Consider the following 14,477-nt stretch of genomic DNA (forward strand, 5'->3'; position numbering starts at 1 on the left):
ACCACACAATGATTTGATATGGGTTCACGCTGCAAAATGATTATCATTATGAGTAGAGTTAGTGTTTTTCAAAGACCTAATGCTTCTGTGAAATTTTTATTTTGGTGCTATTCTAATCAACTGTGTCTACCTCTATTCTATATAGGGTCCCCCTGGTCCCCAGGGTGTCAAAGGTGAACGTGGCAGTCCTGGTGGTCCCGTGAGTATTGATTCTCTTAAACTGGCATTCTCTAAACTCTTATTGAAAAGCAAGAATTAATATCAATCTGTATAAAAACTGCATTGAAAGCACTAGATCCCTGTAGAGGGTGTAAAAACTATAATGCAGAACCTAGCACGTTTCTCACACTTGATATTTGTTTTTAGCAGTTTGTTAGTCATTCTCCTTAACTTCTGAAATTCACAAACATATTCTCATTTCCCAGGGAGCTGCTGGCTTCCCCGGTGGTCGTGGTCCTCCTGGTCCTCCTGGTAATAATGTAAGTATTTTTTAAAATATTTTTTCTTTATTCCGTGAAGAACATTCATATATGCCCAGAATGAGAAACCTACCCTTTGCGACTTCTCTGTATTAAGTCCCATATAAAATGTGAGAGGGAAGACAAATCCACTGTTTCATTAGAAAATACTCAAGTTTCAACATTTTCTTTGTAGGGGAACCCAGGCCCCCCAGGCCCCAGCGGTGCTCCAGGCAAGGATGGGGCCCCTGGTCCACCTGGTAGCAGTGGTGCTCCTGGAAGCCCTGGAGTGTCTGGACCCAAAGGTGATGCTGGCCAGCCTGGTGAGAAGGGATCCCCTGGCGCCCAGGGCCCCCCGGTGAGTGGGTTCGTTGAGTTCTTGATGGAAAAGACTGTTTTCTTTGTAATGACGAATTCAGTAGAGGAAAACATAGTCACACAAAGAACTAAGGCTTTATTATTTGCTCAACAGGGAGCTCCAGGCCCACTTGGCATTGCCGGGATTACGGGAGCGAGGGGTCTTGCGGGACCACCAGGCATGCCAGGTCCCAGGGGAAGCCCAGGCCCGCAGGGCGTCAAGGTGAGTGTGGCCATCGCTCACGCGACTCTGGTTTCCTTTGGTAGCCTTTGGAGAATGCTTAACCCTAATAAGTATGTAATGAGCAAATTTTCCTCTCATAGAAGCAAATTCTTGATCTTTTCATATTATTAAAAGGCTGCAGAACACAAAAACAACACACATCATAGGGCAGCCTTGAACGTAAACACAAATAAGTTGATATCACAGAAAATATCTTGCCATCTTAAATACTTCTATCAGATTTGTGAGCATTCTTTCGTTTGCTGACTGTCAGTTTTGAAGAGGGAAATAGTTTATAGATCTATGAAAGCCTTTAATTAATACCATTTTTCCATCAACTCAATTTATTTTGCACTCCTAGTGCTTAGCATCTTAAATACCCATTTAAAAATGGGGTAATATAATTCAGTATTATTAGGGCTCACATTTTGACACTTTGAGTACCTCTTTAAGTAAAATGTCATATAATATTGTAATGAAGTTCAGATATAACATTTAAGCGGATTCAATTTATAAGAACATATCTGATAAATGTATATTCTTTAGATAGAGCAAATGTCCAAAATAACCTAATTCTAATGGTTGTTATAAACCTATAATTTCATGATGGTTAATCATTATTTTTTTCTTACAATGGTTATGTCTATTTATACATCTCACATTGGGATGTATTCTGAATAATATAACCATGTAATTACTTAGCTGTTTGGTATCCAGAGTCACTGGGCAATGTGGAAAATGCAGGAAACTTGCTTCCTCGCGGCTTTTCCTCAATGGTGGGGATAGTTTTAGGAAAAAAAATCAATAGAATTTTAATAAAACAAAGTTTTTCCTTGAAAAATAAGGACATCTCATAACATTATATTGATTGATTGCTTAAGATAAAATAAGAAAACAAAATGTCTTTGATTTCTTTGTGCACAGGGTGAAAGTGGGAAACCAGGATCTCCTGGGCACAATGGAGAACGTGGGGCTCCTGGACCCCAGGGTCTTCCTGGTCTGGCTGGTGCAGCTGGTGAACCTGGAAGGGATGTAAGTGCTAACTCTTAGCAAATATCCAATTATCCAGATAGTATTTGGCAATCTATTTAAGCAAGGGTCGAATTGTGCCTTAATGTCTAAGAGTGTAAATATTGCCAAATTCCAGAGTTCTCCTTTCCTTAATAACAATATAACCTTTCTATTACAATTTAGAATAATCTTAAATGCTCATGTTCATTAATATTTACCTGATGAATGATCATTAATGTGGAAGCATATGAATGCTAGCCAAATAAAGAAACAAGTTGAGGATGGGGAGACCCCAATTTACAGCATCCCTCCTGTGTGAAAATGTGCTGCGTGTTATCCGTGATTAAGGTTCTTCTTAAATTGTAGATTTCCATTATCAGCTTAAATTACTATTTCTCAAGCTTTTTAAAAACAATTTATTTATTTTGAGAGAGAGAGAGAGAGTGAGAGAATGTGAGTGAGGAGGGACAGAGAGAGAAAGTGAGAGAGAGAATCCCAAGCAAGCTCTGCACTTGTCAGCGCAGAGCCTGATGCAGGGCTTGAACTCACAAACCATGGGATCATGACCTGAGCTACAATCAAAAGTCAGATATTTAACCGACTGAGCCACACAGGTACATCAGCTTCTCAAGCTTTCTCTATTATCTCTTTCCTAGGGATCCCTTTTAGACATTTTTTTCCCTAATCACTTCTCCCCTTCTTATCTGTGAAATTTTAGTGACATAGGTATACTGCTTATCTATTTACACATTGTGACCCTTTGAAGCATCATAGCCATTGGAATATCTAAGATTTTTCAGTCCTAAGCAAGAACCAGGTTTAAAACAAATTTTTTTTACTGTTTGTTCAGTCTTGAGAGACAGAGAGAGAAAGAGGGTGAGCAGGGGAGTGGCAGAGAGAGAGGGAGACACAGAATCCGAAACAGGGTCCAGGCTCTGAGCTGTCCAGGCACAGAGCTCAGTGTGGGGATGAACTCATGGACCTTGAGATCATGACCTGAGTCGAAGTGGACCACTTAACCGACTGACCCACCCAAGCACCCTGCTGGGAACTAGTTTTTATGCTCTTTGGATGCTGTTGCTACCATTGAGAATACATGGCTTGGATAGTATTTGAATGGTTCCAAAGAGTTTGATTTCTTTTCTCCTTTTTTTTGTTTTTTTTTTTTTTTTTTAAATCAGGGAAACCCAGGATCAGATGGTCTGCCAGGCCGAGATGGAGCTCCTGGTGGCAAGGTATAATAAACCCATAACCCAGGTAATCCAAGTTTGTGTACTTAAAGCAATAACTACTGATCATATTTATTTGGGGTCTGTGAATTTGTCCTCAGGGTGACCGTGGAGAAAACGGCTCTCCTGGTCCTCCTGGTGCTCCTGGTCATCCAGGCCCACCTGGCCCTGTCGGTCCGGCTGGAAAGAATGGTGACAGAGGAGAAACCGTGAGTTCTAATGAGCACTCTCTTTCTTTGCTTACCTCCTTTCCTCCAGATCTGCCAACCAAACGACCTACTATCATTCATTTCAGTTTTTATCCTAGTTGTTCCTTAGGTAACTGTGGTAATAAAGGTGTCTGATAAGTTTCTGGCAGTAGTCAATGAGGAATTCATTAGTAAATTCAAAGCAGCTTTAATCAGACCAATTGTATATTCACTGGGTGAATGCAAGGCTGAATTAACAAGCCTTTCTTGGATTTCCTGTTTGGAGCCTTGGTAAAGATATACATAGGGAAAGCTCTTTGAAGGAGAAAATGGCACTAACTTTCAATGCTAGTGTGCATACTATTCTTCCATCACTGTGAAACTATTCACTTTTAAAGGAAACAAACCTATATCAATTAATAAACAATTCCCTGTGTGTTTGGTTTTATTTCAGGGCCCTGCTGGTCCTTCTGGGGCTCCAGGTCCTGCTGGCTCCCGAGGTGCTCCTGTGAGTTGTTTTTTTTTGTGTTTTTTTTTTTTTTTAACTCATTCCACGGTATAAGAAGTGTTCTATTTTCCAGCCTGTTCAGAAAAGGAGATGACAAAACACGCCACTATGGGACAGAATTTTAAGTTTCCTTTCATGATACAGAAAGCAGTTCAGGATCTAAAAGTTTCTTGGGGCCAAGGACTTATATATCAGACACTGGAGTTTCATGCCATTATCCATCCAGAAATGAAAGTTACAAGAACAATCTTTATTGTTGCATGTATGCAGTGTCGATGGGATCTGTAGCTAATAGAATGTCATCAAATAGACTTAATTGCTATAAATTCTGTTTTGTTTTACGAATATGTATGTGTATTTATGACCTTAATTTGAAATGTGTTTGTAAAGGGTCCCCAAGGCCCACGTGGTGACAAAGGTGAAACAGGTGAACGTGGTTTAAATGGCATCAAAGGACATCGAGGATTCCCTGGTAATCCAGGACCCCCAGGTGCCCCGGTAAGTGCATCCATTTTGTTAGAAAATCCCCTTCGGTGTGTGTTAACTGATGAGATAGGCAAATGGCAGAGACCAAAAGTAGAAAAATGCCCATCTTTAAGAGAAGATGCTAACAGAGAGGTGAGAAAGGGTTCAAGGGCTTATCTGAAATAGCAGTTGGCATGAGACAGTGGGAAGATTAAGGAAAGAGAAAATCATATTCCACCATGATCCCCATGTTTCTTGATTTGATCGTTGAGTGCACAGTTTCATAAATCTTTCAGAAGTCTTCATTTATATCCACCCTTCTCTTCCTTGCAGGGTCCTGCTGGTCACCAAGGTGCAGTTGGTAGTCCAGGCCCCGCAGGCCCCAGAGTAAGTGCCACAGAATGATATTGGAAAATCAGTGTTTTTAAAATGTTAGCACTGGAGAAAGGTATTCTAGCACTGTGATATCATGACATTTTTTAGGGACCTGTTGGACCCAGTGGGCCCCCCGGCAAAGATGGAACAAGTGGACATCCAGGTCCCATTGGACCCCCGGGGCCTCGAGGTAACAGAGGTGAAAGAGGATCTGAGGTAAGACATCTCTTACAAATATGTGCATTTAATGTGCTGCAATCTTCATATTTCCAGAAACACTTTGCAAGACTTGAAAACTGAGAGAGTGAGTTAAACACAATGTAAGCATCCAGTTTAATTTAGAAAATGAGCAATGGCTTTAAGACATTCTCTACCGCATTAAGACTTTCTCCAGCACACGATAGCCACAAGAGAAAAAACCTTTTTGCAGTTTGATCGGAGAGCAGTTGTATCAGAATAAAGGCAAAAGCCCAAGTAACCAAATGAACTCTGCCAGTGTTGATTTCACACTAGAGATCTCACAATCGCCATAATCATAATAATTTGCAAGCGTGTGGTACATCTCACTTCTCAAACAGCTGCCATGACTCCTGTTTTTGCTACTGGTACCGTCATTCCTACTGCCTTCGTATCCTACGTCTTTGGCATAAGTGGAATGAAACCCTTATCCCCCCAAGTTAACACATGTGGTAATTGAAACACAAATAAGTCATCAGCCCAAAGACACAAAGTTAATGACAAATCCGGGGGCAGAATCTAGGTTTCTGGTCATAATTCCTCTGTCATGTCAGAATTAGAGTTGTTTACATCATTTATTCAGAAGGAAACATGATAGAGTAAAATTTGTGCTCTAACTCCACTGATTCGTATACAGGGGAGGACAATAAATTTCATGGCAACAAGTTGAATGTATTATAATTCGGTTATCATTTGATTATAAAACAACTCAAATAAATCTTTCTTAAAATAATTTTGATGACATAACATGACTGTTTTTAATGCATTTTATTGGCCTAACAACATGTTCTTTCAGCAAAGACCAAGTACACCTCAATGATGCCTGTTCTTACCCATCCTAGGGCTCCCCAGGTCACCCAGGACAACCGGGTCCTCCTGGACCTCCTGGTGCCCCTGGTCCATGCTGTGGTGCTGGTGGGGCTGTTGCCTTCACTGGTGTTGGAGGTGAAAAAGCTGGCGGATTTGCCCCATATTATGGAGATGAGCCAATGGATTTCAAAATCAACACCGAGGAGATTATGACCTCACTCAAATCAGTCAATGGACAGATAGAGAGCCTCATTAGTCCTGATGGGTCCCGTAAACACCCTGCTCGGAACTGCCGAGACCTGAAGTTCTGCCATCCTGAACTCCAGAGTGGTATGTTGGGGAGTCTTTTGTATTCATGGCAACAGGACTCCAGAGAAAGCTGCTTATATTAGAATTGGGGGAAAAGAAAACTTTCACTGAAAATAGAAAAAATTTACAGCCAAAACAGTACTTAAAGAATGTTAGTTGAATTGAAACTGCTTGATATTTTAAGAAAATAGAAACTGAAGGTGTACTTTAGCTGTAACATAAATGCCTCAAAATATTCCAAACGTAGGAAAATTTAAAGACAGTTTTGCAGAAATTTTAATGTAAGTCATAGTTTGGTATGTTTCTGCATATCATTCCAAAGTTATTTGAATGATAAAGCAACATATATCACAGTGTTTTCAGGATAAAATTTATATAGCTTGATAACAGACATCATTTGCAATTTAATTTTTGCAGTATTTATTTAATGCAATTAATTTTTAATAAATCTAATTATTAGATTTTTCATATTAAGAAACAATGAAATGAAAAATCCCAGACTTATATAAAATGAAATCAAATATTGTAATATTGTAAGGTTTTGCATATATTGGGTTAATTCTTTCTGAGAGGCAAAGATTATTTCAGGCTTTCAAGTATCTCGGCAATGGAACATTGTCTTTGTTAGGAGTCATTTCTGAAAATTACTTAAAATAGAGACTAACCATCAGTGGGTTAAACCTACTGGCATAGATCTAGATTAGACCAAAAGCTTACATTAGTTAGTACACCCACATTAAATAGATAATCATCTTAAAAGAGAGGGAAAGAGTTCAATAAATACAAAATACCAATCAAAATGTCTTGGCTTACTATATCATTATTTTTCAATATCAAGACGCTATATTGTACATCAGTGCTTTTTAATTATCATAGCTAACTCTTTACCTCAAGAATTTCAATCTAAAAGTTTCTATATTATATTGTACTATAAAATACAAATACATTAACAAGTAACATTTTGCATGCCTTACCAGGTAAACAAACAAAATCATTCTGGCCCAAACTTCATTACTGGATTTTATAACCAATTCCCATTCTTTTGTGTGCGTGTGTGTGTGTGTGTGTGTGTGTGTGTGTGACTATTCAGGAGAATATTGGATTGATCCTAACCAAGGCTGCAAGTTGGATGCTATTAAAGTATTCTGTAATATGGAAACTGGGGAAACATGCATAAATGCCAGTCCTGTGAATGTTCCACGTAAGAACTGGTGGATAGATTCTGGTGCTGAGAAGAAACATGTTTGGTTTGGAGAAACCATGGATGGTGGTTTTCAGGTAATAAAGGATATTTCTTTTAACTAAATCATTCCTACTTACCTGACTTTTCTGGTTCCATCTACTTGTTTATCACAAAGCTAAGTTAGTTAATAAATAGAAGAGCCCAAATGATTTTATGTATTCAGGTGACTAATTTTATAACTTTTATAACTTCTCTCCCAAAACTAGGTTAGACTGAATTATTCTTTTTTTTATTTTAATTTTATTTTTTTAAAGTTACATCCAAATTAGTTAGCATATAGTGCAACAATGATTTCAGGAGTAGATTCCTTATTCTTGTATGCAACCCCCTTTCTTTCAATTCTTAACACCTTTTTTACTCTTACGTTATATGTTATACATGAAATAAAACATATTTGTATATAAAATATTCATTCATAAAATATATGAATAACCTACATTATAATGACCATATTATACTGCATGAATCCCTTAGGAAATACGGTTGCAACTGAGATATTCAAGCAGTTTTGTTTGTTCCCTTCCACAGTTTAGCTATGGCAATCCTGACCTTCCAGAAGATGTCCTCGATGTCCAGCTGGCATTCCTCCGACTTCTCTCCAGCCGGGCCTCCCAAAACATCACGTATCACTGCAAGAATAGCATTGCATACATGGATCAGGCCAGTGGGAATGTAAAGAAAGCCCTGAGGCTGATGGGTTCAAATGAAGGTGAATTCAAGGCTGAAGGGAATAGCAAATTCACATACACAGTTCTGGAGGATGGTTGCACTGTAAGTAATAACATTTTTATAAGCAAGGGTCACAATGATCTCAGCATTTTTAGTTTAATCATGCTATTTTGAAAAGCAGAAAGGAAAATAATGAGGGTGAACAAAAGATAGCATTTGGTGCAAGTCACATAGAAGCTACTGATTCGTTGCAGGGAATGTTCAATACTACACAAAAAAATATATCTTCCCAACCTCCAGGTGAAATCAGTTGAAATGAAAGCAGTTGAAATTTAAATCCATAATATAAACTTTATCAGATAACCTGGATGGTTACTATACATTCTGCATAATAGCCCTCATATGGACTCAAATCTAAAATCTTTGCTTTCTTCTCAATTTTCAAGGTTAACTTTAAATCTATTCTTTGTTTTTACCATTTATGACCAAAGGGAGAAAACACTTCTAGAATTACAAATTCCATTATGAGAGACCTATCCACTTCTAGTAAACCTGTCATCTACTTGGTAGCTGTGACCAGACAGAACCAGGCCTCCTGAGAATGCACTGGCCTGTAGCGATCTCTCTGCTGGGTTTTCTTTGAAGTTCTATAAGGCTTTTGATGAACAATATGGTTTATTATCTCGTATGATTATAGCTTTAAAATGGTATGCATGGAAGATAACATGGCAAGTTAGCAATTCCCTTAGAGCAAACTATTTTTTTTAACTTGGTCAGTCAGAGGAAGTGTCTGAGTAATTATAATGTCATAATCACTTACATTGTTTTGCTCTTTTTTACAGAAACACACTGGGGAATGGGGCAAAACAGTCTTCGAATATCGAACACGCAAGGCCGTGAGATTACCTATTGTAGATATTGCACCCTATGATGTTGGTGGTCCTGATCAAGAATTTGGTGTGGACATTGGCCCCGTTTGCTTTTTATAAACCAAACTCTATCTGAAACCCCAGCAAAAAAATTCACACCCCATATGTGTTCCTCTCGTTCTAACCTTGTCAACCAGTACAAGTGACCAACTCGATTCCAGTTATTTATTTCCAAAAGTTTTGGAAAAAGTATAATTTGGCAAAAAAGGATACTTTTTTTTTTTGCTGTTACACCAAATACAGTTCAAATGCTTTTTGTTCTATTTTTTTACCAATTCCAATTTCAAAATGTCTCAATGGTGCTATAATAAATAAACTTCAACACTCTTAAAATAACACTGTGTTACATTCTTTGAATCCTAGCCCATTTGCAGAGCAATGACTAGGCTTACCATTAAAAGATAACCTTTCTTTCTGAAATAGTCAAACATGAAATTAGGAAAGACCTCCCTGTTTCAACTACCTCAACCTGGTCAGAAATACAGATGAATTCTAGAAGTCCCGGAAGACGAGAAAAATTATATAAATCGGCAAAACTTATGAATTTCATTCATTCACTTCCCAAAAAAGTGATAGCATAAGAAAAAAGTATAGCATAAGAATTTAAGGAAATATTTTAAAATCCACATTTGAATCTTGGATACCAACTGCTTTTAAAGGTGCTTTTCTCTTTTCTTGTCATTGCTGAAACGATCAAGATTACTGATATTTGGGAAGGCTTTGAAGACACATATTATGGTGCTAATGTACTTTCACTTTAAAAACTCTAGGTCAGAGTTGTTGCCTTGCCTTCAAAACATAAATGCACACCATCTGTACATGTCTCCTGTCAAAAAGATTTATTGGCGTGTCACTTCAGAGGACTCTCTCCCTTGATCCTGTAAAAGTCAACAACAAGAAACAAATGAGGCTGCTGTTGTCACAGTAACACAGAGAATGTGTTGAAACTTAACTTTGTAAACTTGTATGTGGTTGTTGATCTTTTTTTCTTACAGACACCCATAATAAAATATCATAATAAAACACTCCTGGTTTTTGTCACTTTTCATAACTACAAGAAACGCATGTGTACACTCATGAACTCTGGAGCATATTGAATTCTTTAAGCATACTTGAAAAAAGGCATATTGAATTCTAACTCTCTAGCTTAATAATGTAACGAGCTCAGGAATATGAGATAATAATCTCTGTTCAGAAGAGAGATAATGCTCAGTGGGGAATCTCGCAGATTTTTACATCAGATTTTTACATCAGTGAAACTCCTGGGGCATATTGAAAACTGAGGATGTTCTATTTGAGTCATCCTTGGAAATAATAACATTGTAAATTCGACGGTCCCCAAAGTGGGAGTAATCAAGAAGGAAGATGCTGGTAATTTAGCGGAAGAAAGCAGGGTCTGGCAAAACAGACGTTAATATTAAGAATAATTGGAGGTTGAGGCTTCTCTACCACATTTTTACTGCACACTGCCTCATTGCCCTCTTGAGTCAGGTCCTTTTCTACCATCAAATTCTTATTCTTTTAGTTACCATAAGTATAGTCTTGCACATTTGACTTTATAGTTTGAAGTTTGCTTAGTCTATATGATTTATTTATTTAAAAAAATTTTTTTAATGTTTATTCATTTTGAGAGAGAGCAGGGGAGGGACAGAGAAAGAGGGAGACAGAATCCCAAGCAGGTTCTTCACTGTCAATGCAGAGCCAAATATGGGGCTCGAACCCACGAAACGTGCATATATATATATATATATATATATATATATATTTGTGACAAAGAGACAGAGACCGAGAGAGAGAGACAGAGAGAAAGCTGAGTTTGCATTATGCATTAAAATTAAATGATGTGGAGTTTTAAATTTAGGCATCTTCGAAGCCAGAAATATTTGGCCAAGTCTTCTTCACATTGCATCACTCTGGCATTGACTCTCCTCCCTCTTTTATTTATAAGGATTCTTATAATTACACTGGGTGCAACTTTGACAATTTCTGATAATCTCCCCATCTCAGGGTCAGTTGATTAGCAACCTTAATTCCATCTGCAGCCTTATGCCCAAAATAGCATCTAATGTGCAGTGCTATGATGGTTTCACCAGGCTGCTTTTGGGGTATGATTTTGAATACGGCACTGAATGTCAGCATTCTCTTCATTTCTGTTTATTTATGAGCCTGGCTTCTATAGCTTTCTCTGAATTTCCTTGAACTTTGGACAAAATCTATAAATTACATTTCTACTTAAAACAACCAAGTTGATTTAGGTTGTTTGTAACAAAGAACCCCGACTAGGTCAGCAATTGATAACAGCGGTGATGGTGGTGAACAGAAATTCAGGAAAATGGAAAAACTCTGGGATCAAATGTTTGAGCTGGTTAGGGGTAAATATAGGAAAATCCAATGTGAATGCAGAGATGAGAACTTGGCAGCCTAGGGAGATAAGACTCACATCTGTCATCACCCGGAATAATTTGCACTTTGAAGCTAAGGCTGAAGAGGATGAATGACATCTGCTACACAGCAGGACATTTAAATTTCATGAGAAATTGCAGTCCTGCATGTGGGTGTGTCTGCTTTATTGGTGATGCACAGGAAGAGAATGACAAGTTCAAACCCCTAACTTCTTGGCTCAAGGTGCAGGAGGAAAGTTTCGTCCTTTCTCTGACTGTGCTGAAATAAGTATATAAATGTGAAAAAACACATTTTAAAACTCATCTATTTGCACAGGTTTGAGATTACCAAAAAGCAAATATAAACCTTAATTTTGCAGATCAGCAAACTTCAACATAAATCTAAATGGATTTTCAAATTCCTTGTTTGACTGATACATAAGTGGGAAATAATAGGACCCAAAAATCCGCATGGGATTTTTGAAAGAACTCTCTTCAAATATTCCTGTTTCATATTAAATTACTCTAACCATGTAAAATAGGACCCTTTATTTTCTGCCTGGTAATATTTTTGCCTTTCTTGAGATGAAAAGATGTCTATAAGAGAACAATTCTTCTCATACTTCACTCCCACCACCGCTTATTGTCTACAGATTTATAAATAAAGCCAGATCCCAGAATGCATTGAAGAGCAATTATAACAACTAAAAATTCAATCTCAGGAGGAGGCTGACACATAAAAAGAAGGAAAAAATTTAATTAAACAATTTGTTCTAAAATCTGGACAATATGTGTGGAAGTGGGTTCTGAGGTACTAGACAAAGAAGAATTGTGCAATTCAGATTCGACAAAATGTACCAATATGTGAAAGTTAACAGAAAATTCTAGGTTATAATTATTAACATGGTTGGTTGACTGAACCAGGCCTCAAAGGCAGCCCAAATTAAATGAACAAAATGATTTGAGATATCGCAAAATTCCTACCAGATGGAGAATTAAAGAACTTAAGATAGAAATGTTGGAATGGCTTATCCTATGTGAGACAAAATATACCTTCTAACTATAGTCTCAGGATGGACCACCGAGATCTCAAGAGATACACAGTGAAGTATTGCCAGTGCTTTTGAAAACCTCCACATAAGTGTGTCTTTAGTCTGGAGATGGAAGTGGAAAACAGACTAGCTGAAATAAACTCCTTGTTTCAGTGGAGATGACAGGAGTGAGCAAAGGCCAAAGAGCATCTCTAGATCTCACCAGATCACCAGAAACAAAGTGAGAATGTTTGAACTGTTGAAAGCTGTTAAGAGACAACAGGGTTAGAACGGTTAAAAAAAAAGCCCAGCTGTGAAATATAGTATCTTTGGTGATGAGTAATTGATAAAGGACCTACTATTTGGGCCCTATTAGATGGGCTGACTGTGAGAGCTGGGCTTAGTTTTTTCTAAACAATAATGACAAAAAATTCCAGTGCAGCCCAGGTAGAAAGAGAGCTTGGTTGAACAATCATGTAAGACATGACTTTCCACCCAGTTTCCAGACCATGAGACACTTCATACAGCCAGAACCTTGAATGAAATAGAAGTTCAGAACTTTTCAGAAGTTCAGAGGAATTCTCCTACAATAACAACATAACTAATGAGCCAAGCATTGTGAATATGGCCAAACATTGTTCTAGTCACCTTAAACTTATCAATTAATGTACAATTCAATTCTATGAGTATTATTATCTTCATTTTACAAAAAAGAAAAAAAGAAGAAGAAAGAAAAACATCATAAAAGATTAGGTAAATTGCCAAAGGTCACTTAGCTAGTAAGAAGTTAAGATTTGGGGTTAATTTAACACAAGCAATCTGAATTTAGAGCTAATACTACAAATCATGGCAGCAGTCTAAAAGTTACCATGCTAGTGGTACACTGGAGAAAGGGTAAATGCATGTCTTGGGGAAACTCCTTCTCCATCTCTATCATCTTCCTCTCATCAGTCATTACACTGTCATTAGTCTTTCTAATATCTCCCCTGCACAATCTTATCTATGTCCAAAACTTCAGTCAGCACTTTCACTGGAGATAACTCACAAATTTACATCTGCATTTAGTAGAACAAATGAGCCATGTATTCGGTGGTCTAACTGAGATCCTCACTAAAGTTTCCAAATATCTTTTAGGAAGCAAGCAATATGGAGACCTTGAAGAAGATTGCTTCAGACAGAGGGAACAGTAATTGCAAAGGTCTTGAGAGTGGGATGTTCTTGGTGTGTTCAAGGGACAGCAAAGGTAGCATGGTAGGAGCAGTTAGCATGTGGGAGAGTAATACAAGAAAAGACCACAGAAATAGACAGGGAAGCAGATAGTATGGACTCTTAGAGGAAGGGTGACCATGGGTCCGTAGTTCAGCTTTGCCTGGGAAAGCACTAATTGTAAGTATTTTCTGGATGTCTCATGACATTCAGCATCTTAGAACTCTTGTAAGTATTCTGATTTGATGATATTATATGGCCACTCTACTTCTATTTGGCCACTGCAAGGATCTTGGCCTTTGCCCTCAGTAAGATAAGAAGTCATTGAGCAAATGGACAGCATGATCTGGCGAACAGTTTTAGCATGTTGCTGTAGTTGCTGTTTTGAGATAACAGTGTGTTGGAGCAGAATCTATGAGAATGATTAGGAGCCCATCACAATAATCTGGACCAAAGATCATGGTAGCTTCCACCAGGATGGTAATAGTGGAAGTGATGAAAAGTAGTTGAGTTCTAGATATATGTTGAATATGGAGGCAAAAGGAATTGCTAATAACTTGGATGTGTGATCTAAGAGAAAAGGAGATGTCAAGCATGAATCCAAAGCTTTTGGCCTGAGTAACTGGAGGAAGAGAGTTGCTAATAGCTGAGATGGAGGAGACTGTCAAGGTTAGAGATTTGAGGGGTTCAAGATTCTAGGCTGGATAGGCTACATTTGAATGCCTATCAATTATCTAAATAGACTTGCTGAGTTGATGGTTAGACAAATTCGGAGGTCAGAGGGGAGGTCCAGGTTAGAGAAACACACTTAGGAGTTCCAGCATATGTATGGCCTTTACATTCATGGA

At 38.0% G+C, this 14,477-nt stretch overlaps 1 protein-coding gene across 4 annotated transcripts in view; it reads left to right on the top strand.

The window, feature by feature from the left end:
- The window catches only part of COL3A1 (collagen type III alpha 1 chain), a 49,397-nt gene that overhangs the window by 31,277 nt on the left and 3,643 nt on the right, over positions 1–14,477 (top strand). Inside the window, exons 37-51 of one of the 4 annotated variants that reach the window (XM_045480492.1) lie at positions 146–199; positions 426–479; positions 655–816; positions 931–1,038; positions 1,963–2,070; positions 3,231–3,284; positions 3,380–3,487; positions 3,921–3,974; positions 4,365–4,472; positions 4,773–4,826; positions 4,923–5,030; positions 5,894–6,191; positions 7,261–7,448; positions 7,942–8,184; positions 8,925–10,036. In XM_045480492.1, coding sequence (XP_045336448.1) covers positions 146–199; positions 426–479; positions 655–816; positions 931–1,038; positions 1,963–2,070; positions 3,231–3,284; positions 3,380–3,487; positions 3,921–3,974; positions 4,365–4,472; positions 4,773–4,826; positions 4,923–5,030; positions 5,894–6,191; positions 7,261–7,448; positions 7,942–8,184; positions 8,925–9,071 — 1,848 coding nt within the window. In that variant the 3' untranslated portion in view covers positions 9,072–10,036. Of the gene's footprint in view, positions 1–145; positions 200–425; positions 480–654; positions 817–930; positions 1,039–1,962; positions 2,071–3,230; positions 3,285–3,379; positions 3,488–3,920; positions 3,975–4,364; positions 4,473–4,772; positions 4,827–4,922; positions 5,031–5,893; positions 6,192–7,260; positions 7,449–7,941; positions 8,185–8,924; positions 10,037–14,477 lie in introns of those variants that run through there. The other 3 variants (XM_045480494.1, XM_045480493.1, XM_045480495.1) reach the window with 3 other exon arrangements.

The sequence above is a fragment of the Leopardus geoffroyi genome, chromosome C1 (genome assembly GCF_018350155.1).
Source record: "Leopardus geoffroyi isolate Oge1 chromosome C1, O.geoffroyi_Oge1_pat1.0, whole genome shotgun sequence".
Lineage (NCBI taxonomy): Eukaryota > Metazoa > Chordata > Mammalia > Carnivora > Felidae > Leopardus > Leopardus geoffroyi.